The sequence below is a fragment of the Trachypithecus francoisi genome, unplaced genomic scaffold (genome assembly GCF_009764315.1).
Source record: "Trachypithecus francoisi isolate TF-2019V2 unplaced genomic scaffold, Tfra_2.0 Lachesis_group9, whole genome shotgun sequence".
Taxonomy (NCBI): domain Eukaryota; kingdom Metazoa; phylum Chordata; class Mammalia; order Primates; family Cercopithecidae; genus Trachypithecus; species Trachypithecus francoisi.
The window spans coordinates 39708857-39735823 of record NW_022681474.1 but is presented as its reverse complement, the minus strand read 5'-3'; the positions used below and the strand labels follow the sequence as shown (position 1 = coordinate 39735823).

The 26967-nt window shown below is 45.5% G+C and overlaps 1 protein-coding gene and 1 long non-coding RNA gene across 6 annotated transcripts in view; one reads left to right on the top strand and one right to left on the bottom strand.

Annotated features, from left to right (window-relative positions):
• The window catches only part of LRMDA (leucine rich melanocyte differentiation associated), a 1134568-nt gene extending 1115254 nt beyond the window's left edge, over positions 1-19314 (bottom strand). For all 5 annotated transcript variants that reach the window (XM_033209743.1, XM_033209745.1, XM_033209746.1 and 2 more), the window contains exons 1-2: positions 19000-19314; positions 12291-12391 (exon numbers count right to left, since the gene is read on the bottom strand). In XM_033209743.1, coding sequence (XP_033065634.1) covers positions 12291-12391; positions 19000-19029 — 131 coding nt within the window. In that variant the 5' untranslated portion in view covers positions 19030-19314. The remainder of the gene's footprint in view (positions 1-12290; positions 12392-18999) is intronic.
• Positions 19315-19698: 384 nt separating this feature from the next.
• LOC117082759 lies at positions 19699-22901 on the top strand. Its single transcript, XR_004436764.1, has 3 exons — positions 19699-20709; positions 20907-21063; positions 21239-22901. It is a non-coding gene; the product is annotated as an uncharacterized LOC117082759 (long non-coding RNA).
• Positions 22902-26967: the final 4066 nt, after the last annotated feature.

Sequence of the window (26967 nt, the reverse complement as noted above, 5' to 3'; positions counted from 1 at the left end):
GTTCTACCCGTCTCTTGTTTCTTCAGAACCAGAGAAAAAGCAGACACCCAGGAGACTGAAAAATTGGGTTCTGTATAAACTCAGCAAGGAACTTAGGGGAGGTGGTGCAGAAGTGGGGGCACGTAGCTGATCTCCATCATGATGGGTCTGGAGGAGGAGCTTTAAAAAAAAAGAAAGAAAGAAAAAGAAAAAGAAAACTCGACGCGAAACCTGAACATGTATGTGTCTCTCTCTCATTTAAAACCCTAAGTGACCTTGTGCTAGGGCAGTGACGGGGGTGGGGGTGTGAAGGGGAAGAGAAAGCAGCTGGGATGGAAGAAACCTTTTATTAGAAAAGTCTCGGCCAGGCAGAATTTGTAGTTATTATATCCCTGCAATTAAACACAGACACTCAGCAAAAAGCATAATCGCTCCCCTTTCATCATCAAGGAACAGGGAACAGCTGAAATCACCAACACTGCAGTCCCTGAGGAGAGGAAAGAGGCCTTTCAGATGGTGGGTGTGTGCACGCAAGTGAGTTCATGTGCAAATACACACACACACCCCACGCACCTCTTCTTTTCCCTTCAGACTCAGAATTCAAGCATGCAGTTGTCCATCTCAAGGTCCCCCAGTCCCAAGGCTGGCACCACAGTCAGCAGTTGCTGAGCCATTTGTCCCACCGCTGCAACCTTTGATCTGAACCACACCTCACAGAGCAAGGGAGAGGAAGAAAGAAGATAAGTTCTCTGGAAAACTCCCACCTCCCAGGCCTCATGAGGTCCTGCCTCGCCAAACTTTCCAATCAGAAAGGTTTTACAGAAATGGGAGAGAGCAGGAAATGCTATATACATATGACTCCAGGGCCTCCAGCGTCTTGAACTCAGAGCAACAAAATCTACTCAGACCCTGGTATAGTGACTTCCACAGGCATTTAATGATTCAAAAAAAAAAAAAAAGAAGAAGGAAACTTCCCCCCTACCCCCAAAAGTAAATACAGGCTTGGCAGTAGCTGTCTTCTCCCACACACAGAAAAAAGATTTACACCCTGAAAAGCAGTTTAGGATAACCATAAAGCTGAAGTCAGACCACTGGGGCCATTTAATCCCAGCTCTCCCATTTAACCATCAGGGTGGTCTCAGGCAATTACTCTGCTACTCTGGGTCTCGGTCGTTTCATCTGTAAAATGTGGATAAGAACAGCTCCATTCTCAAAATGTTGTCGGGAGTAAACGAGATAACATATGTAAGTGTTCTGCCCAGGTATGGCATGTAGTGCATACTTGATAATGTTGGCTGAAAATAAACATGACTTTTTTTTGAGATGGAGTCTCACTCTGTCGCCCAAGCTGGAGTACAGTGGCACAATCTTGGCTCACTGCAACTTCTGCCTCCTGGGTTCAAACAATTCTCCTGCTTCAGCCTCTCGAGTAGCTGGGATTACAAGCACATGCCACCACGCCTGGCTAAGTTTTGTGTTTTTAGTAGAGATGGGGTTTCACCATGTTGGCCAGGCTGGTCTTGAACTCCTGACCTCAAGTGATCTGCCCGCCTCAGTATCACAAAATGCTGGGATTATAGGCGTGAGCCACTGTGCCCGGCCTAAACATGACTTTTGATGTCATCTGTCTGACTGTCTGTCCCTCGACTACTTTGGAGAGTAGAGCCAGTCTTTCGGTATTATTGGCAAGTCTCCTTTATTATGAAGCTCATCAAGAGAACCATTCTGCCAACTATCTCCAAAAGGGCACCAGAGGTCTTTCTTGACAGGCTGAAGTTGGCACGGGGGAGGAAGGATTCCTTTCATCCAAAGCTGTCCTATGCCCTGACACTTGGCATCCCTGGCCTCACCCACTAAATGCTACTAGAGCCCATCCCCATCACTGTGACAACAAAATGCCCTCTACAGTGGCAGAATTTCCTGGTTGAGAACTTGAAGGTCTAGCAAGTAGAAAGTTTGAAAGGGTTAAATTCTCCAGTCTCCTTCCTAACACCCCCAAATCACCACTACTCCTAACAGTCACCCTGACAATTTGGAAGGCAGCACCACTCACATGCCCGATAATGTCCTCAGAACAGAAAGCAGGGCAGAGGGGGAGGGTGGGGCAGTGGGGCCCAAATTCCAAACAGCTCAGGGAGAGACAGACTTTACAAGACAGGAAAATAAACCCCAAGATTCTGGGACAGCAAAATGGGTGAGAGGGGAAATAAAATGCGTTATCAAAAAGTCTGGGAATGTCTTATATTAGAGGCAAACGCTGCAGGAAATATGGAGACAACGTTTATGAAAGCACTTTCTAAATCATATCGCAAGTTACAGGGATCATCATCATTCAAGAAAGTGAACCTCAGGGAAGTCCTGTAGCTGCTTAGCAACTCTCTCCAGTTGCCCACCACCTCCTGGACCAGTCTTACCGTGGCACAATGCATCATTTTCTCTGGGTAGAAATCCAGGAAGTCAGGAAGCCTTAGGGAGGAGGGAGTGCCACAAAAACCACCCTCACAGTGGCCTGAAACCTGCTGCCTTAGTGCTCTTCCCTCCCCTATTGAGTCAGATTTTTGTTTGTTTGTTGTCGAGATTGGGTCTTGCTCTGTCACCCAAGCTGGAGTGCAGTAGCACAAACACAGCTCACTGCATCCTCTACCTTCCAGGATCAAGCGATCCTCCCACCTCAGCCTCCCAAGTAGCTGAAACTATAGGTGCATGCCACCACACCCAGCTAATTTTGTGTATTTTTTGCAGAGACGGGGTCTTGCATTTTCCCCAGGCTGGTTTCAACCTGGGCTCAACTGAGCCTCCCAAAGTGCTGGGTTACAGGTGTGTGCCACCCTGCCCAAGCTAGTCAGACTATTTTGATGCTTCTACAGGCAGGGAGGTCACTCCAGAAAGTCTAAGTAAAGGGAATCAAAGTCTTCTAAGTGAAATTTTTTTTTTTTTAGATGGAGTCTTGCTTTGTTGCCCAGGCTGGTGTGCAGTGGTGTGATCTTGGCTCATTGCAACCTCCACCTCCCAGGTTCAAGGAATTCTCCTACCTCAGCCTTCCAAGTAGCTAGGATTATAAGCACTCATCACCATGCCCTGCTAATTCTTGTACTTTTAGTAGAGATGGGATTTCACCACGTTGGCCAAGCTGGTTACAACTAAGACATTATACATCACCCACCAAGTCATTTTCCACCTTTCTTTTGATTGTATGTTCTGGTGGTAGCTGGAGACACCAGGATGGCCAGTGATATTCTTAGAACAAAAATATTTCTTTTACTGCATTGCTCAGTTTAAAGAGAACACTGGTTCTAACATACAGAGTACCTTGCCTCCTAGGAATCAGTCAGAATATATCAATGCCCTATAACTACATTGAAAATTCACTAACAATTTATCTTCTAAAGCCTATCTTTTCCACCACCATCTCTTCTGCTCAAGGCTTACAGACATGAGCTCTGTTGCCTCCCCTACCCCAATATCAGCATGTTTCCCAAATAAGATCACTACATTTGGGGTTGGAAATAAATATGAATAAGGCCCTTGGCTGCAAAGCCAATATTTAATGAAGACCCACTACCAACAGAACATGTCCTTTGAACTGTTCTCCTGAGAGTCTGGGTGGGGAATTTTCTCTCCCCAATCCCACTGGAACATGATCAAATATATGCTCCTAGCTGGCAGGGATAAAAAATATATATGAGGTGAGCTGGTTTAGCCTATGGAATACCAGGGACAGTAGGAAAGCTAAGGTATTTATATTAGGATAGCATAGGTTATGCTACATTAACAAGTAACTCCAAAATCTTATAACACAGATTTATTTATCATTCAAAATCTATGTCCACAATAGATAAGCAAATGGTTATATTCATTCCGGTCAGAACCCAAGACTGATGATCATATTACTAAAAGATGAAGTGGCAAATCATTCACTGGCTCTTACAGATTCTGCCCAGTGGTCAACCAAAGAACGCTGAGATGTGCAAACACATTATGTGTTGAAGAAGATGAAATCCTGAATATCTGTGAGGAGCCTCAATGACAACCATAGTGAAATGGCCCCCATGGAGGGTCAAGCCCAGGCTCTTAGCCTCACTAGCACCATGTTCTAAGCACTAACTATGTTTACTAAAGACCTATTATATGCCAGGTAATTTAGAAGGCACATTACACACAGCACTCAACATTTCTGCAATTAGCCCAAGGTCAGTTAACCAACAGATGAGTGACAGAAGCAGGATTTCAAACCAGGATGGCCCAACCCAAAGTCTTGGTTCTTTTCATTACACTGCCCATCTTCCCAATAAAGCAGCAAGTTAACAGCCCAGCTCTGTCTAGCAGTTCATAACAGAGACACAGAAAGTATGGTGTGTCTGTCCTCAAAGCAGCTCTGACAGTACTCCAGGTGTCTGCCTCATTGCCTGCAGCAGGGGAGAAAGGGCAAGGCTGCTGTTTCTTTTCTGAAGTTTCCCAAACTCCAAAGCCCTTTACCCTCATCTTGGCCAAAGCCAAGGAAGCAACAAGCAAGCTCTACCTAAGAAATTTTCTCCTAAGCAATTCTCCAGCCCAGGCATTTATCAGAGTGATGCTAAGTAAGATGCAGCTGCAAAGAATTTAATTTTTAAAATGTAAGCTTCCCGTTGCCATAGATCAATTAAACCTTCTTGATTTTATTGCCAGGTTGACATGGGATATTTATCACCGTTTGCCATGGGAGCTCTGCTCTGCCACTGTGTTCAACAAGCTAAGCAGGCAGCCCACTCAGGGCCCCTGGGGCAGGGGAATGGGGCCACCAAGGAGAACTCTGCCCTGGGGCAGGGGAATGGGGCCACCAAGGAGAACTCTGCCCTGCCCCAATCAGGGGAGATGGGAAACTAAAAAGCTGGAACAGTTCATTAAAATGTCCTCTCTGCATTGAGCAGATTAAGGAACCAACACTGGCTAAAGCACAGAATTCTCTTTACTAATTAGCAAAGGAAAGGTAAAATATGGACAAGCTCAAGGAAGAATTTGGGACCATGGACATTCAAACACTCTTGGAAGGAGAAATTGGTATCACCTCTCCAGAGGGTAATCCGACATCTGTACCAAAGCTGCCCTATTTTGTCTAGGAATCTGTAAAAGCAACTAATCAGAGACATACTCATTAATGAGTATTACAAAAATATTTATATTAGAGCTATTTATAGTGGTAGAAATTTGGGGGGAAAAAAACAACTAAACATCCAACACTAAGAAATGACTTGAGAAACCATTAACAATTGTGATACAGGCTGGGCATGGTGGCTCATGCCTGCAATCCCAGCACTTTGGCTGAGGTTAGAGGATCACTTGAGCCCAGGAGTTCAAGACCAGCCTGGGAAACATAGGGAGATCCCACCTCTACAAAATTAAACAACAACAACAAAATTAGCCGGGCATGGTGGTGCATACCCATAGTCCCAGCTACTCAAGGGGCTGAGGTGGGAGGATCGTTTGAACCTGGGAGGTTGAGGTTGCAGTGAGTCATGATCATTCCACTGCATTCCAGCCTGGGTGACAGAGTGAGACCCTGTATCAAGAAAACATTGTAAAGCAGTAAAGTATTTATTGAGATGGGGAAATACTTCCAACACAATGTAAACAATGGCATCATTTTTTAAAGTATTTGGCATTGTAAAAGACTAGGAAGACAATACAATGACAACAATGGTGATTTCTGGTTGGTAAGATTATCAGTGACTTGAGAGGAACACGGTTTCCTTCATACTTTCTCTGGGTTTTCCAATATTTCTATATTAATTACTGTTACTCTTATAAGAAAAAAATTATCTTCAAAAATAAAAAACTTAAATACAATTTCACACAGATGTAGACATTGGACTCACATTCACTAATGCACTCAATTTCAAGGGACAAAATGTCATGCCTCCTGGCTGTTACCTGATCAGCTCCCTAAACCCTCTATCCTCATTCCAGGGTGGATGGCAAGACCCTGACCCTGAGAATTGAGTCCAGAGAACTCAATCCAGTTCACAGTCACTATGGCTGACCTGGTTCCCGGCCGATCACAGCAGGAAGAATCAGATCCAGGCTGAAAGAGCAAAAGAAAGGAATGTGTGAGCCTTTTAAGGGAGCCAGAAATTTCATTTGGGCCTGTTTTCTTGCTTCCGTTTCCAATTTCTAACCTGACAGGGTACACACTGGCTCCAATAACTTTAATTCCCCCCCAGGAAAGAGTCACAAAAACAATACAGCCTGAAATCCATGACCTTCTGCATAGAGAGGTCACCAGTTTACTGATGGACAATCCAACTAACACAGAAGTGGATTTGCCATAGTTAATGCAGGAAAGAAGACTTTGAAGCATAATGGGAAGAAAAAAATATGTACAGTAACTTCAAACAAAAGTCCAGAACTTACAAATCCATAACTACCCTCCCTTCCAGCATAAACAGGTGGTCATAGTAGAATCAGCAGAACTATCTCTTTTATGAATGAGATTAACAATGATTGTGGATGGATAAGAATGAATGGCAAGGCTGGACATGGTGGCTCATGCCTGTAATCCCAGCACTTTGGGAGGCCAAGGCGGGCAGATCATGAAGTCAAGAGATCGAAACCATCCTGGCTAACATAGTGAAACCCCATCTCTACTAAATATACAAAAAATTAGCCAGGCATGGTGGTGGGCCCCTGTAGTCCCAGCTATCGGGAGGCTGAGGTAGGAGAATGGTGTGAACCTGGGAGGCGGAGTTTGCAGTGAGCCGAGAGTGCACCACTGGACTCCAGCCTGGGTGACAGAGTGAGACTCCATCTCAAAAAAAAAAAAAACAAAAAACAAAAAACAAAAACAAAGAAGGATGTTCCTTACATGAGTGGTTGAAACCTGGTGCCTTTCTTCTAACTAACATCTTGGCAGGCAGTAAATACAAATCCAGCCACATAAAAAAAAATCACCCAAGCAGATCAATTAACAAATAGGGAGATTAAATAAATAATCAAAAATCTCCCAACAAAGAAAAGTCCAGGACCTGATGGCTTCACTAGTGAATTTTATCAAACATTTAAAGAACTAACATCAATCCTTCTCAAACACTTACAAACAACTGGAGAAGAGGGAATACTTTCAAACTTATTTAATAAGACCAACATTGTCCTGATACCAAAGCCAAACAAGGACACTACAAGAAAGCTACAAGCCAATATCCCTAATGAACATACAAGCAAAAACACTCAACACAATCAGCAAACCAAATTCAACAGCACATTAAAAGAATCATGCACCATCATCAAGTGGGATTTATCCCTGGAATGCAAGGAGAGTTTAATATATGCAATCAATAAATGTGATGTACCACATTTAATGGTATATATACCACATTAGCAGAATAAAGGATACCATATTAACAGAAAAAGCATTTGACAAAATTCAACATCCTTTCATAATAAAAACTCTCAATAAATTAAGTATAGAATGAATTTACCTCAACATAATAAAGGCCATATATGACAAGCCCACAGCTAACATCACACTCAACAGAAACAAGCCAAAAACTTTTCCTCTAAGATCAGGAATAAGGATGCCTACTCTCACCATTTCCATTCGGTATGGTAATAGAAGTCCTAGCCAGAGCAATTAGGCAAAAAAAGAAATAGGAGGCATGTAGATTGGAAAGGAAGAAGTAAAACTGTCTCTGTTTGCAGATGACATGATCTTATACATAGAAAACCATGAAGACTACACTAAAAAACTGTTAGAATAAACAAATTTAGTAAAGTTGCAGGATACAAAATCAACACACAAAAAGCAGCTGCATGCCTATACACTAACAAAGAGTTATCCAAAAAAATTAATCCCATTTACAATAACATGAAAAAATAAAATATTTTTATAGGAATAAAATTTATTCCTATAAATTAACCAAAGAGGTAAAAGATCTGTACAATGAAAACTATAAAACATTGATGAAAAAAATGGAAAGATACACACATAAAGGAAGATATCCCATACGACCTAAAGCCATCAACAGGTTCAATGCAATCCTTATCAAAATTCCAATAGCATTTTTCACAGAAATAGAAAAAAAATCCTAAAATTCATGTGACACAAAAGACTCCAAATAGAGCAACGTTGAGCAAAAAGAACAAAGCTAGAGGCATCACACTACCTGACTTCAAAACATATTACAACGCTGTAATTATCAAAACAATACATACTAACATAAAAACAGACATATAGACCAATGGAATAAAATAGAGAGCCCAGAAATACATTTATGCATTGACAGTCAATTGATCTTCAACAAAGGTGCCAAGAACACCCAAAGGGGAAAGAACAGTCTCTTCAATAAATGGTGTTAGAAAAACTGGATATCCATATGTGGAAGAAAAAATTGATCTCTTATCTCACACCATATACAAAAAATTGATCCCTTTTCTCAGATCATATGCAAAACTCAACTCAAAATGGATTAAGAACTTAAACATAATGTAATGTACAGCATGGTGGCTATAGTTAATATCACTGTACTGTATACTTGAAATCTGCTAAGACAATAGATCATTCATGTTCTCTTCATACAAAACAGGGAACTGTGTGAGGTAAAGGATATGTTAATTAGCTTCAGCTCAGTAATCATCTCACAATGTATGCATGTATCAGAACATCATGTTGTATGCTACAGATACAACTTTTAGCTGTCAATTATGCCTCAATAAAGTTGGGAAAAGATTTAAAAATCACATGTTAGTATATGCATGGAATATCTCTGGAATATGACACAAAAACTGAGTAACAATAGGTAAATGTACAAAGGGAACCTGGGAGGCTAAAGGACATGGTGTAAATGAGACTTTCTTCTCACTGCATGTTTGCTCCTTCTAAAGGTTGTGCCATGTGCATGTATTAACTATTTAAAAACTGAATAAACAGAACTCCTTGTCTAAAAGTAAACTTTGCCCTAAAACACAAATGTACTGCAGCTGATCTTGCAACCTAGAGGAGTGCAAAGTTTTTATTTATCAAGGTACTGCTCTGTTTAAGGCAATATCCTGATATGACTTTAGAGGTTAAAAAAAAAAAAAAAGCCTGTAGAGATGTTCTAGAAGGAGAGAAAAGGGTTAATTTTTCTGTATATAACAAGGGAAGAATTTTGTGCTTCTGAGGATAGCTCTGGAAAGATGGTAAGTGGCATGGAAAAGAGAGAAAGGGCCTGGGAGAAAGAGACATTAGTCACATGCAGGAGGCCTGACCCTAATTAGAGGCACTGCCAGGGAGAAATTCTCTGTGGCAAGCAGAACCCCAAAAATGTCCAGGAACAGTACTATCCCAACCTTATCTCCTGCTGTGTGCCACAATTACCACCCAACCCTCTTCACTACACCTTCAGCTAGCAGTACAAGTCAATATGTAATAACGTGGTGTTGGGCTTTGGAAAAATGAAGGGGATATCCCAAGTGGGGCCAGGCAGGCTGCTCAAGAGGAAGAATAGCAGACAACAGAGCCGAAATATGGTCAGGGAGCTGCAGTGTGCTGGGTGCAAGGCAGTCTGACTGGGAAACATGCTCCCTGCAATCCCATGGAAATAGTGAGGGGCAGAGGGGCCCAGGGAGAAACTTTCTACAGAACACGGGATATGGATTTACAATATTTCATTTGGATATCATGATCCCTGAAGCCTAGAGAGCTTGGGTCATCCACTCCAACCCCACTCATTTGGAAGGTAAGTTTAGAATCTCCTGTCTCTTCTCTTCTCCCTATTTTCCCCCTCTCCTGCTTGCTTGCTCGCTCTCTCTCTCTCTCCTCTCTCTCTCTCTCTCTCTCTCTCTCTCTATTTCGAGACAGAGTTTCACTCTTGCTGCCCAGGCTGGAGTACAATGGTGTGATCTCAGCTCACTGCAAACTCCACCTCCCGGGTTCAAGCAATTCTTCTGCCTCAGCCTCCCAAGTAGCTGGGATTACAGGCATCTGCCACCATGCTCAGCTAATTTTTTGTATTTTTAGTAGAGACGGGGTTTCACCACATTGGCAAAGCTGGTCTTGAACTCATGACCTCAGGTGATTTGCCTGGCTTGGCCTCCCAAACTGCTGGATTATAGGCGTGAGTCACTACGCCCAGCCTCTGCTTATTCTTGTTAAGAGGAATTAGCTAAGCATCTAAAACATCTTAGATGTTGATTCAGCTGAAGGCAAAGATAGAGACCAGTGCCCAAATAAGCTCAACTCTTCTTCTAACACCCCAGAGAAATAGTGTTGCCTCCCCTCCTCCTCCCTCCAATTAGGTAAATAAAGAAGATCAAAGGTGATCCACTCCCAAGCACACCCAACTCAAGTCAGGAGTGCTTTTCTCCATTCTGGTCTGCAGCTGTCTCCAGCATAACCAAGTCCTTAAATACAAACTTTTTCTGAACACTAGACCTCACCCCTCCACTGCTCATCCCTGCCCAAACTCAGCTACAATCCAGTGTGGAGCTCACACACTGACGACAACACGGACAAGAACAGGCTCCTACCAGATGTGAAACCAACTCAAACTCAACACTACAGAAATGTGTCTCCTCTCAACAAAGGAAAATATAAATCTTCGGTGTTCTCCTTCTGAATCCACTCTTCAGCCACCCTCTTACTAAATTTTCCTGCATCTAGGATGTGTCATTTCCTACAATAAATCCATATAGATCCAGCCCCTCAGAGCCAACAGCCCCTTCTTGCCACACATACACACCTCCCAAGGTCCAGTCCCTTCTCTCCCAAAGAAGGCGGGGCCCCTGGACATCACAAAGATGGTTGTGTTTCCTCAGACCTGACAGCCCAGTCCCATGACCCGCATACACTGATGCTCCCTCATGGGGCCCAGCCTCCTCAAACCCACATCCAGCTCCCACTAACTACTCGGGGCAACCACAACCCCGAGCCCCAGTGCCCTGAGCCCCTGGGGGCTGGTCACACAGGAGGAACTCCTTCCATGCCCAGGAAAGGGAGCCTTTTGCCTGAGTCTGCTCTGGGAAGCTGGAGCACTCAAAAAAAGTGCTCAGAAAAAGATATCTCAAAAAAAAATCCTTCATTTCTCTAGAGTCAGCATGTATTTATTTGGCTTCCTCTCATCGCTGTGTACTACTTTACAACTTGTCAGTTTCCACCTCTCCCCAGATGCACAAAAACCCTTTGGGAGTAAGGAAGAATACAGAGACAGTGGCCACTCTCCATCCACCACAACCCTCAGGGTGCCCCTTTCCTGGAGACAGCGCAGCTCTGTGTGGCCGCGTACTCCCGAGCTGCATCCGAGGAGTTCCGCTGGCTGACCTCAAACAAATCCTCTTTTACCTCTTGTGCCTTATTGCTCTGAGTTGTGTTCAGTTTCCCTCAAATTTCTAATTCCCAAGTATCCAGATTCAGCAGTGGGAAATGAAGACTCCGAGGCCTAGAAGCAGGAAAGTGCCTGGGCCCTGGAATGGAATTCAGGTTCCTCATCTCTCCTTTGACCCCAGAACAGTCTGTCCCACTCAGAGGGCAGCACAGCTCTCAAGGAGAGCACTGAGGAAAAAGCCCTGGGTGGCACCAGCTTGTTAGGAGAAAAGCAATTGCCCTGCCTGACCCCTGCTCTTATCCCACTGACACCTGCTTTCCAAGTACCTCTTACTTCTCTCCTCCAAGCCCCCAAATCAGGCACAAGGCATAACCTTTTAGGGAGAAAGGAAATAACTGCCTGTATTCTCCACTGGAATAATATACAAGATCACACTTACCTTTGCCAAGACTTGAACAGTTGTCAGAGAGTTTCCCTCCCACCCACCCCACACCAACAGTGTTTAAATTGCTTTGAAACACCATCTGGGAGACATTATCATCACAAACATTTAAAGCTCCAATTCATAAAAAGGCAAAAGAAAGAAAACACACACATACACACACCCTACCTGTGACTCGACGAATGTTTTGGGACATGTGTTTATCCTAAAAAAGCACACCTAGACACCCCAAAACACTCTTGCAAGCTCCATCTCATTCCTTCCCCAAGAGTATTCTGACCTGTCTACACAGGTATCCATGAAAAATGAAAAGAACACAGTGAAAATATGATGACCCTCTCATAGGAACTGGTGTGAAATGGATGAGGCTCAACATGCTGCCTAGGCATCTTCAGCAGCACAAAAAAAGGGCAGCCAAGGAATCACCGGACACAGTCAAACCTTTGGGGCGTGATTCCACACCTCTCAGAGCCTCCTGCTGAATAAAAGGACACCCTATGTGGAGTTGGAATATTTGACTTTTATCTGCCAGCCCTAAAGTACCCGGGAGGACTGGGCCTCCCAGGCCTGGCCTACATCTTGTGAAGGTTACATACCTCAGAAGGTTAAAGCTCAGATCAAGCCTCTTTGCAAAATGTCCACAGTCCCTGCCAAGGTGCTCTGGAATTTCTCTGCAGTCCTGGCCTACGTAGGACACCTGGAAATTAAATGGAACAGAAACAATGTGGCAAACGGAAATCACCCAGCTGCTCCCAACCCTGAAATTATTGATCCAATGATTGCTTCTGCAACTTGAAACGCATGTTTCTCACACACAAAAAGGCCACATTTGTAACTCTTTCCCTGATCAAATCAGCTTTGGGGGCTCCAAGGACACCACCAACAGTTCCCCTTTCCTGGTGCAGTTAACATGATGGAGACTAATCCCAGGACAATGGAAATTGGACTAAAATTGGCCAGATTCAGGTGTCCAAAAGAAACCTGAATATCAGGGCATGTTGATATAACTGCAACAATCGCTCTCTCACTCAGGGGCTTTTGCAACAGCTGCTCCTCTGTCCCTTCTTCTCCCTCCCCTCCACTGCCCCCCAGTACCCTGGTATGCACATTACCTCATCAAACACACAGCAGATGCACTTGCCAGCATTCAACCTTCAGGGTGCTGGAACAAACAGGGTTGGAAAAGAAAACCTCCCCAGACCACCAATCCCACCCAGTTGCCACCATGTACAAAATGCCCTCCACACCCAAAAAAAGCTGATTTGAAGGCCACAGGGCAACAATGTGTGCCTGGGGCTCCTGAATGTCCCTCCTCCAGAGGCCTTTGGCAGTCAATCCCACTCTGTGCACAAAGTTGTTTCCCTGGGCATTCTTCTATCTATTACAGATTATTTATTATTAAGTACCTGTATGTGCCCAAATATTAAAAGGCTGAACTGAACTGAATCTGAACTGATTCCAGAACTGACGCCTGTGAGAAGGTCAGTGGGCTTTCTCACTACCCTAATCACCCAGTTTTTGGAACCCATTTTTACAGACAGCACTCTGTGGGCAGACTGGCAACTAATCCCCAAACCATAAAATAAACCCATGGGGTTGAGCTGACCAATAGGCCACAATGCACGCTGTTTCCCTAAAGTACAACATGCTTAACCCCCAGCTCGAAATCCAAGCCCAACACACGGCTACAACCTTCTTCTGGTTTCCCTACAAATCACATTCTTCCACATATACAGACAAAGATCTCTTAGAATGAGAAAGAGATTCCCCAGGAGGTTGTTTCCTCATGGGAAACGAGACTACGGTGACCATCTTACATCCTCAGATATTAGGTTCAACCATGTGAGCTATGAATATCCATTTTAGAACCACAAAATAGCTCTTTTACATGGTTCAACCTAATATAAGCTACACTGAATCCTGACACCCTCAACATCTCCAGTCACCTCTCAACCTTCTCCTATCCACTAAGGACAAACTGCTGACAATGCAATATCCTATATCCACTCTCCTTCAGTAACTTCATTCTAGGAGAGAAAAGAAGGAGAAAGAACAGAAAAATAGCTGACTCCAATAAAGTAATTTTGACTCAAGAAGATATAGGCTAAAAAATAAAGGACTCTAAGTTCAATCTAGCAGTCTCTCCTCTTTCTACCTGGGGTCCATCTTTCTTCACAGTTCTTTGTGTAATAAATTAAGTTCTGCTTCCAAGCTGAGAGAGAAATAACACGCCAAAGAGAGACTGTGGCTATAAGGCTCTAGTCCATCTGGTGACTTCGATCTCCCTCAGGATCTCTGCTTAACCAGCAGCTTCTTCTGTATTGTACATTCACAGTGAACCCCAGGCCCATGGCACTCACCAGAAAATCCATCCCATTCACCCCAGCCTGCACCACTATCTTGTACATATTATCAGTCAAGACCTCTATGATATATATAGTAGAGACATTGAGTTTTAGATGCAGAAACTGAGTTCTTTCCTCTTAGAATGGCCAAGGACTAAATCTCATAGAGACCCAGTTTGTCAAAACTTCTTATGTTTTATACAAGGAAACTAAGACCCCAGAGGCCTGCCTAGCACAATACAGCTTCTTAGTCACAGAGCCCAGATCAAGTCCTATACCATAAATAGGGACTTCCAACTTGGGGGCCATGGAGTGTTTACAAATCCACATGTGGGTTTGAGATTTCTTTTTTTTTTTTTTTCTTTTTCTTTGTAAGAGATGGGGTTTTGCTGTGTTGCTCAGGCTGATCTCAAACTCTGAACTCAAGCAATCCCCCCACCTCAGCCTCCCAAAATAGCTGGAATTGCAGGTACAAGCCACCATGCCAGGCAGACACGAGTTTTCTTGATCAGCAAATGCCAATGGTGCATCTATCATCATGTTTTGGCTTCAAAATGAGTCTTCTGAGCTGAAAGGGCAAGAACTTCTCCCATGGTGCTACACTGAGGGCCCAAGAAGAGTGTTAGAGCCTGGGAAAAGAGAGGGATATTTGCTTCCCTTTTTCTTCTGTAGGAGTTCCATTCAAAGGAAACAGGAGCACCAAGGAGAGCTATCACCACAAAGCATTTGGATCATTCACAACATCTGATGAGACTGTCAGCAGCCTGTTTCATTACATGGTCTTAACTATATGACATCCCAGGAAGACTAAGAAAAATACAAGTTGTTCTCATTGTTCTCAAATGTGAAGACCAAGTCTCAAAAGTTTAGCATGAGAACCAACTTGGTAAGTAATCTGCATGCTTAGATAACCCCTGTGGTAAAGTAGAAGCTTTTAGAGATGTGAGTTAAGCCGACCAGGCTGAAGGGCTCAAATCGGCTGGAAAAGGCTCAAAAGCAGCAAGCAGTCACTGCCAGATATTGCAAGCAACGCTTGAAACTAGAAAAAAGACTTAAGAAGTGCTTCTGAGGGAAGACATTACCTCTCAGGATGTCAGGAAGCTTCTTAGAGTATAGGACCACCTAATGTAAGATGCAAGGCCAGAAGAGCCAAACCAAAAATAGTTTGCTTCTTCAGCAAAAGGGAGATGGGATACAGAGATTAATATATCTTAAATGACAAGAAGCAAGAGCATATTCAGAACACCACTGCATTTAGTCAATTACCTTGATTTAGACTGCATTGAGGAACAAAGATTCGAACTTATCATTTCTCTGTTTTCTATAATTTGTACCCTAAGACTTCCACCCTGTGTGGAATAATAGGAAGGGACACCATTACCAGGCAAATGAAAATATAACAAGTTAAAGATCCCTATGGAGAGGAAACTAGAAAGGGAGAGGAGAGTCTGGAAGGGGTCCCCATCCACGTACACACCCAATCCCTCCGAGCTGAAGCTGTAGAAAATGACCAAACCGTAGAAGACTGCAGGGTTAACTTTGCTTTGGGACTTTCTGGCTCCCAGGGCATTTCTGGAGATGAGTTTGTCAACTGTCAGATGTTGAGGAGATTATTTTATGATGCCTGCCCCTAGCCAGGGGTGGGAGATCCTTGATTTCAAATTTGTAATACTGAGCTGGGCACAGTGGTGCATACTCGTATTTCCAGCTACTCAGGAGGCTGAGGCAGGAAGACAGCTTGAGCTCAGGAGTTCAAGGGTGCAGTGAGCTATGATTGCGCCACTGCATGTCAGCCTGGGCAACAGAGCAAGCCCTTATCATTCATTCATAAATAAATAAGTGTATGTGTGGTACTGGAAGCGGTTGGAGTAGAAACAACCATAGGTAGAAATCTGATTCCCGGTACTGCCACTGCTATCTGTGTTGTCGCAGATAAGTCACCATCTTCGAGTCTGTTTCCTCTTCTGCAACTGGACTAACACTAACTCCTCCAAAGGTGTTAAGAATAATGTAAAAACCAACATGTATTAAATGCCTATCATGTGCTTGTTATCTATTCAATCCTCATGAAACAGCCCCATGCATATTATTGTCCCTATTGTACTTACAGCAATGCGATGAGCCAACATATTAAAAGTGCACAACACTGTCCTTGGCACCCAGTGGCCACTCTGTTAAACAGCTGTTGAATGAGACCACTCTCCCCACAGAAGCGATTCATTATTCCAGTATCTCTTGGGCACAAGATTTCAGTGCCCAAATTCCAAGTTTGTATTTGTGTCTACAATCGTATTAAGTTGTTATAAGCTAGAGGAAAGAGAAATGACTTAATGCTGAACATAAATGATGCATTCAAGCCAAGAGAAGCCAAATGAAGTCAGACCCATGGCAAATGAAAAGACTTTTACAGAGAAAAGCAATAGGAAGACTGCAACATCCCCAGGCATGTGGCATCATAGGCTTGTGGAGCTCCTAAAAACCAGCTCCACAGCAGTCGGCCCACAGTGGCCTTAAAAGCAGTGACTTGGCCGGGCGCGGTGGCTCAAGCCTGTAATCCCAGCACTTTGGGAGGCCGAGGCGGGCGGATCACGAGGTCAGGAGATCGAGACCATCCTGGCTAACACGGTGAAACCCCGTCTCTACTAAAAAAATACAGAAAACTAGCCGGGCGAGGTGGCGGGCGCCTGTAGTCCCAGCTACTCGGGAGGCTGAGGCAGAAGAATGGCGTAAACCCAGGAGGCGGAGCTTGCAGTGAGCTGAGATCTGGCCACTGCACTCCAGCCTGGGTGGCAGAGCGAGACTCCGTCTCAAAAAAAAAACAGTGACTTAACTTCAAGCCAAGCAGCATTCATCTCATTAAATTGTTTAATTGTATAGGGTTTTTTTTCTTTGCACTTAAACCATCCCTTTATTTGGGATTTATAGGTCTCTGGATATGGGAAATTTGTATCTGGCTTTATGTTTTTATATTTGAGTAACACTGTAATAAAAACTATATTCACACGATGGGCTCATGGGAAGTTTTGTGGGTTTCATTTTCCTCCCTTTAAGAAGGATCTACTAAAGTCTGACAAGTACTGTTCCACGCTACCCACATTCAAGGTGCTACCTCTTAAAACGGCAGCCATTAGAAATCACTGGGAGCAGAATGTCAAAAAAAAACACACACACACACACACACAACCCTCCGGGGCCAGGCACTCAAATCCACTAACCTGGGCAGTTTGGGAAATGGGGCACTAAGACTCTCCAGGGGCATTTTCCCAACCTACCTTCTTAGCTCCTCCCCAGGCAACTCGGTCTAGTAAAACAGTCCCCAAGGGCCTCAAATGCTTCACCCACACTTCCATGAATGCCCTTGGGCTGTGTGGAGTAGGCTAAGAACAGGTGTTGCAGGAAAAATCAAATCTAGGAAATGCAGGAAGAGCAAAGGGAAAGGAAGCACAGGAAAGTGCTCAGCCCCCTGAACTTGTAGCAAGGTACACCGGGAGAATACCACATCTGAAAACACAGAGACCCAGGGTCTGGGGGGCGGGGAACCCTCCTTCTTAGGTAGATACTCCAAGAGAAGGAAGAGGCCCTCTTGTCCAGCCCCTCCCTCCAGGCAGTCATAGTAACTCCCAGGAGAAAAAAAAAAAAAAAAAAAAACCTTTCCCCGATGGCTGAACAAGACCGGTCATTTTTAGCCTCTCTGAAAGCTCGTAGCTCACTTTTGAACTCTGGTCTTTCTCCAGCTCTCTCCTCCCAGGCTGTGGGTCAAGGGACAGAGCCAGCATTCCTAAGCAACAAAAATGTTAAATAGGGTGGTGTACAGAGACAAAGGAAAGGCTTATTTCCAACAACACCTGGCATGGTGCCTGGCATACAGTAGGCACTCAATAAACATGTGTACCTGATGAAATGACAGGACTCTGGAAAAAAAGAAAACAGGCAGTGGCTAGTTTAACGGGCAGCACAGATGGCCCTCACTGCATCTGTAGGAGCTGTAAAAACCCCTAGAACCTCCTCTAAGGAGGAATCATTCCCTTCAGCCCAAAGTAATCTCAAAATCCAATTGTGCCTGACACTACCTGCCTTAGGCAATCCAAGAGGAGAGCTTCAAAAACTCAGAACTATTTCTCCAGGGTGTGCAGGGAAAGGTGGGAAGTAAGAGGGCTCTGGCTTCATCAGAGAAGAGAAGAGGTTAAAGACAGAGAACTGGCTTTTTCAGCAGGTAAGAAAGACACCTGGTCCCAGCGTTGCTGGGTTCATCCCTCCAGCCATGAACATCTGAGGCTTCACTACAGAGCTAAAAGCATGTAAGTCTGGGTGTCTGGCACCCAGGGTTGAAACTGGCGTGTTGCCATTCGTCACAGACTCCTGTTCAAGAAATCGAGTGTGGAAATAGAACTGGAGGTCGGTAGCCTTCCATCAGCCTTTGGCTATGGCGTAGCCCATTCAGCGCGGGGCCCACCAGCACCCTCATCTCCAGGGATGTGCTGGGACTTTGGGTACCCTAGACACTTTTGCCTACATAAACCCTTTCCTCTATTTACAAATAAGTAAATTTATATATGACAACTGCATTGGTATAAAGATGACTATATATCAATGTGATTTATCAAAATGGATTATTTGACCAAAAGTTTTAAAAATTCGGATTATGAAATTGGAACATTTTCTGTGGGCCCCCAAAAGTACCGCTGGGCCTGCTCAGTGAGGCGCTAAGGGCAGAGGGAAGTGGGGGGAACGGGGGACCTTGGGGGTATTCTTCCCGCAGAGCCAGGGTGTGTGCCAGACCCGAAACGGGGTCTGTACTCGCCCCACTAGGGCGAACCTGAGCACCTGACGCTCACCGCCTGCAGATGCAGCCCCCTGAGGCGGGGTCACGGGTGTCTAGGCCCTGGGGAACCCCTGTGCACCGCTGTTCCTCCCCACGCGGACTGCGCCCCGGGCGGAGGCGGGGCTGGCCGGGACTTACTTGAGTTCCACTGACCACGAGCCCGGCCATGGCTGCCAGGACGCGGCGGGCGCGCGGCACGGAGCGCGGGGGCGCGGCGGCGGCGGCGGCGGCAGCAGCGGGGAGCGCTGCAGGGGAGCGCGGCGGGCGCACAGTTCCGCACTGGGCAGTCAGCTGACCCAGCGGAAGCCGGAGGCGCGGGCCGGCCGCGGGGACCTCAGCTCCACCGCGCGCCGCCGCCGCCGCCGCCCCTCGGCCCGGCCCCCGCGCAGGTGAGCCCTGCCCGCCCGCTGCAACAGGTGGCCCGCAGCGCCCCGCGCCCCGACGGCGGCCTGACCCCGACTCCCCGCGCCCCTCCCTTCCCCGGGTGTCCCAGTGCCCAACACTCCATGCCCACAACTTTATCGCGTTAGTCTGGGCCAGGCCTGAGGTGGGGGGATTCCTATCAGGGGCGCCCCTTCTGAGCCGTTAGCTGGGCTGTAGCCAGCCGGGCCTTTCCTGCATTTCGCAAGCTGCGTTACATAAGGGCCCTCAGCTGCAGCGAGCAGGGGCCTCTTGGCTGAACTCCCCTCCCCACCAAAGCTGGTAAGTTAGAAGGTTGAAGGACTCCTGGTGGGGCGGAGTTTCCATTTGTAGGGGGGGGGGGGGGATTGGGGGGGTTGAATTTCCCTGTAAATAAAACGTGGGCTTGGTTAAGACCACCCCATCCTTTCCCTGTGGCCTCTAAGAGTTGACAATAATAAACCCTGGGGAAGGATAATTGGCTGGTGACCCCAAGTTTCAGGCTTTTCTTCTCCTGCTCCTCAGAGGGAAAGAGATTTGTGAGGCTTAAAGTCATCAGTGGGGTCATTCGCGCTGTTCCCCACCCACCCCATCTGGAAGAGCTGGCCATGGGCCTCCTGTCTGGATGAAAGTAGGCCCAGTGGGCAGGTAAATCCTTAAACCCATGCCTGTTTTTCTCTGAAAGGATCCAAATTTTCTCCTTGCCTATTCTTGCCTCCAAGCCCAGGATGCACAAAGCTACCAGATATCAACTGGTTGTCATCTTCCACTCCTGCTGCAGCTAAGAGCCACCCCAGCCTTAACTGGCATCGTCTCTCAGACAGCCCTGGTCCTAACACATTGTTAGGTGGGCCCTTGTCAGCATTTTGATGAGCAGTGTTGATCTCGGAGGGTTGACCTTCCTGCCCCTCTCTCAGCTGGGAGGAGCAGACTCAGAAGAGTGGAGCAGTAAGAATGCAGTCTCGACTGTGTTTACTTTGGGGAATTCCAGGAAATGCTGCAACAAAAGGTCCTGCAGGCCAAAAAAGAAAGCTTACCCTCCAGAGATAAGGGGATCAAAGGGAACCTTCCCAGGCCTGCTGGCCCAAGGACCAGCTCCCCCGCCTCCTCCCTCCTTCTCTGCTGGACGCGCCCTCTCTGGTCCATTGTCCACTTTTGTCTGCTTTTCCTGCCTGAAAAGGAGGAAGTGAGCCCGGGCCCAGCCAGCACTCTGCCCTCCGCAGATGCCTTTCAGCTCAGCTTTCCTAGAAGGGCTTTGACAGATAGAAGAGGACTTGTGGAAACAGGCCCAAGCCGACTCAAAGATGAGATTAGAGAACGGCTCTCGCTTCCCGGACCAGAAGGGAGTTACTGAAGGTCATCTCATCCATCCCCCTGCCTCCATACACAGCTGGGTCATCTTAGCATAGGCTGTTCTGCAGACACTACCAATGTCACCATAGTGGGCAGGTATCTTTCCCCCTTTCCACACCCTCTCACTACTATTGCCTCCTCCACATAGCCCCAGGGCAACCATTTTAAAAGCCCAATTTGATCCTACCTAAAATCTTTCAATGGCTCCTAATCAACTAATAATTAATACAGTTCAGAATCTCTAGTATGTCCCTGAAGATCTCTTATAATCCCATCAATTCTTACCTCTTCAGCCACGTGTCCCAGCTCTCCCGTCCTCTGATTGGTTTCGCAGAAGCTGTTAGTGTCGGCTGGAAATGCTTCCCCACCCACTGCTGTCTCTGTTCTGTGAACACATCAAGAAGGCCAGTTGATGGTGTGGGGAAGGATCACGTGCAGAAATCACAAAAAGTAAGATCACGATAGCTCTGTTGGAGGGGGGCTTTAGTGTTGGAACTGTAAACTGATAACAATAAGGAGTTATTGAAAGTTCTTGAGCAAAGTAGTTGTCTTAGTCTACTAGGGCTGCTATACCAAAATGCCATAAACTGAGTGCTTATAAACAATAGAAATTTATTTTTCACAGTTCTAGAGGCTGGGAAGCTGAAGATCACGGCACCCACGATTTGGTGTGTGGTGAGGGCCCATTTTCTGGTTCCTAGACAATGGCCTTCTTCCTGTGTCCTCAAATGGTAGAAGGGACAAGCTAGCTCCTGTGGGCCACATTTATAACAGCACTAATCCCATTCCTGAGGGCTCCACGCCAATGATCTAATCACCCCTCAAGGCTTCACCTCCTAAGACCTTGGAGGTTATGACTTCAACATACGAATTTGGGAGGAACACAAACGTTCAGACCGTAGCAGAAGTAATTTCCTGAATGTTGTTGGGGGAGGACACCAGCAGAAACAAACTGGATTCACCTGTCCTTATTCCTCAGCTTTATGGAGTTAGTCTTAAGAATAGAAGAACAAGGAGAAGGAGGAGGGGAAAGGAGAATAGAAGGAACAGAAGGAGGAAGAGGGGGAAAGGGAGAGTGGTAAAAGGAAAAGAAAAAGAATCTGTGTCCCTGGACCAAGGAAGATTGGAAGCCGGGAGGGGGAACATCCTTGTACCTCCTCATCACCGTTTCGAACAAAAACGAAGATTAAACAAATAGTGAAGATAGTGAAGTTCCTCTGTAATGTAGCCCTCCCTTGGGGAGGGGAGAGAGCAAAAAAAAAAAAAAAAAAACACACACACAAAAAAAAAACAAAAACACCGAGATAAGACTGACCTAGGAGCTAGACAAATAATTCCTCCGGAATACGAAGAGTTTACAAGGGTGAAAATAACAGACAAGTCCCGTAGGGTCTTCGTCCTGAACACAGCTCTTTCTGCCCCAGCCACAGGAGCACTGAGGTAAAAGATGGGCTCATGCAGTCACGGTCCTCTCACACCATTCCATGACTCATTGAAAGTGAGCTGCAAGCTTCCTGTCCTGCCCCATCTTACTTCACAGCCGCTGTTCCCCAGCTTCTGGCCTTGTGCTAGGCACTAGGGACATCTGTGACTAGTACACACTGTTCAGGAGAGACGCTCCGACTTGTACACAGACATTCGCAGCACTGTGTCAACAAGAAGTGCTGTCATTGTGATCCTGTTTTCTGAACCCCAAATTGAAGCCATAGCCCAGTTTGTACAAGTGCACTCAGGAGGACCACAAGACAGAAAGTTCAAATCGAACCTACGCTGACCACCCTGAGCCTGTGAATTCTGGAGCTCTGACGGGCACATGGAGAGCAACAAGGTTCAACTCATACAACTGGAGATTTCCTTATCGCCCTTGATGAAGAGGGCAATATTTTATTCCTATTGTCATCATTGTTATTATTATTCTGCTTTGGCAGAAGAGGCCCTTTGCCTTAGAGTCTTTCCTCCATCACATTCCTGGGGACAAAAAGGAAGATCCTGTTTATTTCCAATCAAGGGAGTTGATTCTGGGGTCGGCCAGAACCAGGGAAACAGGAACTGATTCCTTAAATCTTCCAACTCTGCATTAGCAGCTGAAAGAAGAACAGGGCCAGTTAACAAAGTTTTGTTAGAATTCCTAACTATCCTTAGCTGCATTTATCTTCAGCCTGGCTTCATTTCTTTCAGGCCCAGCCCCTGGGCAGGTTAAGATGGTTATTGTAATTAATCATGCCCTGGGCCCTAGTTCAGACTCACCACATTGATATTTCAATTAAAAAAAAAAAAAAGTGGGGTGTCTGCTTAAGAAATGCTCTGCACGGCCGGGCGCGGTGGCTCAAGCCTGTAATCCCAGCACTTTGGGAGGCCGAGACAGGCGGATCACGAGGTCAGGAGATCGAGACCATCCCGGCTAACACGGTGAAACCCCGTCTCTACTAAAAATACAAAAACTAGCCGGGCGAGGTGGCCGGCGCCTGTAGTCCCAGCTACTCGGGAGGCTGAGGCAGGAGAATGGCGTAAACCCGGGAGGCAGAGCTTGCAGTGAGCTGAGATCTGGCCACTGCACTCCAGTCCGGGGGACAGAGCGAGACTCTGCCTCAAAAAAAAAAAAAAAAGAAAAGAAAAGAAATGCTCTGCTGCCGGGCGCGGTGGCTCAAGCCTGTAATCCCAGCACTTTGGGAGGCCGAGACGGGCAGATCACAAGGTCAGGAGATCGAGACCATCCTGGCGAACACGGTGAAACCCCGTCTCTACTAAAAAAAATACAAAAAACTAGCCAGGCGAGGTGGCGGGCGCCTGTAGTCCCAGCTACTCGGGAGGCTGAGGCAGGAGAATGGCGGGAACCCGGGAGGCGGAGCTTGCAGTGAGCTGAGATCCAGCCACTGCACTCCAGCCTGGGCGACAGAGCGAGACTCCGTCTCAAAAAAAAAAAAAAAAAAAAAAAAAAGAAATGCTCTGCTTATGAAATGCTCTTTCTTGCTGAAGCAGCCCCCTTTCAGCCTAAAGGAGAAAGTCTAGGAAGTGCAGGAAAGAAGAGAGGTTTCCAGGGCCCTCTTCAAAGTACTTGCACATATGTGAGGGGATTGAGGATGATCTGTGCTCCAAAGCCCCACCAGTATCTCCCAATCAGAACAAATTGAATTTTTAAAAATATATATTAAATACCATCATAATATCTAGCATGAGTGTTCATTCCATAAATGTTATTCTCAGTGCCTCTAGTTTTCCTTTTTAATTTTTTCTTTTTTTTTTTTTTTTTGAGACAGGGTCCCAGGCTGGAGTGTAGTGGCACAATCACAGCTCACCACAGCCTCAACCTCAGGGCTCAGGTGATCCTCCTGCCTCACCCTCCCAAGTAGCTGGGACTATAGGCACTCACCACCACGCCTGGCTAATTTTTTTGTACTTTTTTTGTAGAGACGGGATTTTGTCATGTTGGCCAGGCTGGTCTTGAATTCCTGGGGTCAAGCGACCCACCCACCTTAGCCTCCCAGAGTACTGGGGTTACGGGCATGTGTCACCGCATCTGGCTGTTTTCCTTCTCTTTAGGTCTTAAAAGGTTTTGTCATTGTTTCTCTGTTAAAATGCAAACAATAGGACTGAGCATGGTGGCTCATACCTATAATTGAGCACTGAGACCAGCCGGGGCAACATAGTAAGATTCTCTTGCTAGAAAAATAAAAGTAAAGCAAAATGCAAACATTAGCTGGCTGTGGAGAAGGGAGTGGGTTTGAGGAAGGTGGGAGTGGGAAAGGAGCTTCTGCTTTTCACTCCATTTCTTCTGTGATTTTGGTAACATGCATATACTACTTTTATAATTAACAACAAAAAAGGAGGAGATTGGCACAGAATAGAGAATTTACCATGAAAACTACTATCTGCTAATTTCTTGGTACTATTTTAACAAATCCTGAAAACAGCAGTGAGAAACAAATCTTATTTCCCATTTTACCTGGAACTCACTGCAACTCCAAGTCCTTGGCTGGGCTTGGGAGGCAGGTCATCGCTGACTTGGAGGAGGGGGACTTACGTTGGACTTTCAAGAGGGAAAGAGAACCCATCCAACTGTCTATTTCCAGTGGGAGCACCTTTCCAGAATCCCAACTTGACTTGGAGAGGTTCTGCCACTTGGAAATTGGGGAAGGGTTCCTCCCACCCTCAATTAAAATACACAGAACTTGGCAGTCAGTTCATTAAAGTGGTCCCCCATATCTATATTTTTCTGAAGTACTCCCAAAGTAATTTGGATTTATGATCATCCCAAATTGCTTTAGAAATCATCTACTCCAGTTACTGATGAGGGAAACTGAGGCTTAAAGGGCAGAAGGGACTTGCCCAAGGTCACCCAGCAAATAAGCAGGTGACCCTAGGCCACAAAAGAAAACAGGACTCCTCCTATGTCCCACTGAAAACAGGATAAGGAGGCTGGGAGGAGCACCTGAAAGATGCCATTTCACATCTAATCGCTTCTTGTCACGTTGCAACCATTTTCCTCATATGGAGCCTCACGCTGATGGATCAGAAATAACATTTTGAAAGTTATATCTGCAAGGAAATGGCTATTAATGTTCTTCCTCTCCTTTTAGAGCGCCGAGGAATACATATTAATTTTCTCTCTATTTATATTGCCTCTTTGCAAATTGTATTCACTACTCAGTGCTCCAATTTGTCCTACCCCTGAAGAGATTATGATGAATAAATGTGTTCCTGGAAATAAAATAAAAAATGTGTCACCAAGATTTATTTTTATAATTATTTGTGGGGATTATTTTAGAATATATGGGGGGCAATAATAATGTGCACATGAGGGTTCTGTTGTGACTTACCAATATTAATTCCAATTCTCTTCCCACTTCTCCGAAAGAAGCCCAGGCTCTCTTCGCCACTGTGAACCCAGGGCAAAGCAAGTATCAAGTGCACCTGGCACCACCAGTGCCAGAGTCTGAGGGCCAGATGAAGGTTGATACTGCTGGAGCCTTGTGGTGGGCAGTGCCCTAGCCTAGAAGAGCTGGGTTCAGGAGCTAGCTTTGCTACTAACTTGCTAGGTGCTCATAGATGAATCCTTGCACTCCTAAGGTCCTCAGTTTCCTCAAATGCAAACTGATCTAAGGTGCTGTTGATTACTTAGACAAAAATGCACATCTCCTCAAATCTATTGTATATTTCAAAATACTAGGAGAGAATAATTTGAATGTTCCTAGCATACAGACAAATATGTAAAGTTATATATAGCTGAACTATATTGAGGCTGGGTGCAGTGGCTTACACCTGTAATCCCAGCACTTTGGGAAGCTGAGGTGGGAGGATCAGTTGAGCTCAGGAATTTGAGACAAGCCTGGGCAAGATGGTGAGATCCCCATCTCTACAAAAAAAATTGTTTTTAATTAGCTGGGCATGGTGGCACACACCCATGATCCAAGCTATTTGAGAGGCTGAGGCAGGGGGATCCCTCGAGCCCAGGAGTTGGAGGTTGCAGTGAGCTGCAATTGCATCACTGCACTCCAGCATAGGCAACAGAGCAAGACTCCATCTCAAAAAAAAAAAAAAAATTACGTTTATCTGATCTTTACAAATTATATGAATGTATTATATGTATTCCCAAGATATATATATATATATATTATGTATCAATAAAAATAAAAGAAAGAGAATAAGTACTACTCACTAGTAGATACTTATTGAGCAACTACTATGTGTAGAGCACTGGAAGGACAAATAGTAACAAGACACATACCGTCCTTACTCCTGTGAGGCTTACATTATGGTGGGAGAAGACAGCTAACAAGTAGAAACATAATTTCAAGTAAGCAAAATACCTCATTTCAGATAGCAGTCATCTATACCGTGAAGACAAAAGTGGACAATGTGAGACAGGGTATGGGAGATGGGGGGTGCTAACCTAGGCACAGTGTCCAAGATCTTTGCTCGCCCTCCAAAGCCTTTTTCTTATGAAATCCTTGAGGAGTGCATCACAGACTGGATTTTGGCCCCACTCACCCCTTCTGCACAATGCTATTGTGATGCACAAACTGCACAGCCTCAGACAGCTGTGGAATGTTCTGGGAAGGCCTCTCTCAAGGGAGCAACATTTGAGCTGAAGTCAGAATCATGAGATGGAGCCAGCCATGGGAAGGCCTTGGGAGAAGGGTTTGCAGGGGGAATAGCAAACACATTCTTTTAGTTTCATGTAGTCACTTTGCTTATGTTTGAGTGGTGAACTTGAACTCAAGTGTTTCCAAGGACAAAGTGTCACCCCAGCCAGAAAGAAGAGTCTTCAGTACAGCTGCACCTGGCTTTGATTTGCTCCTCGGCTCCAAATCACAGGTGGGCTAAGGCTTCAGGATGCAGCAGCTGGAAGCAGAG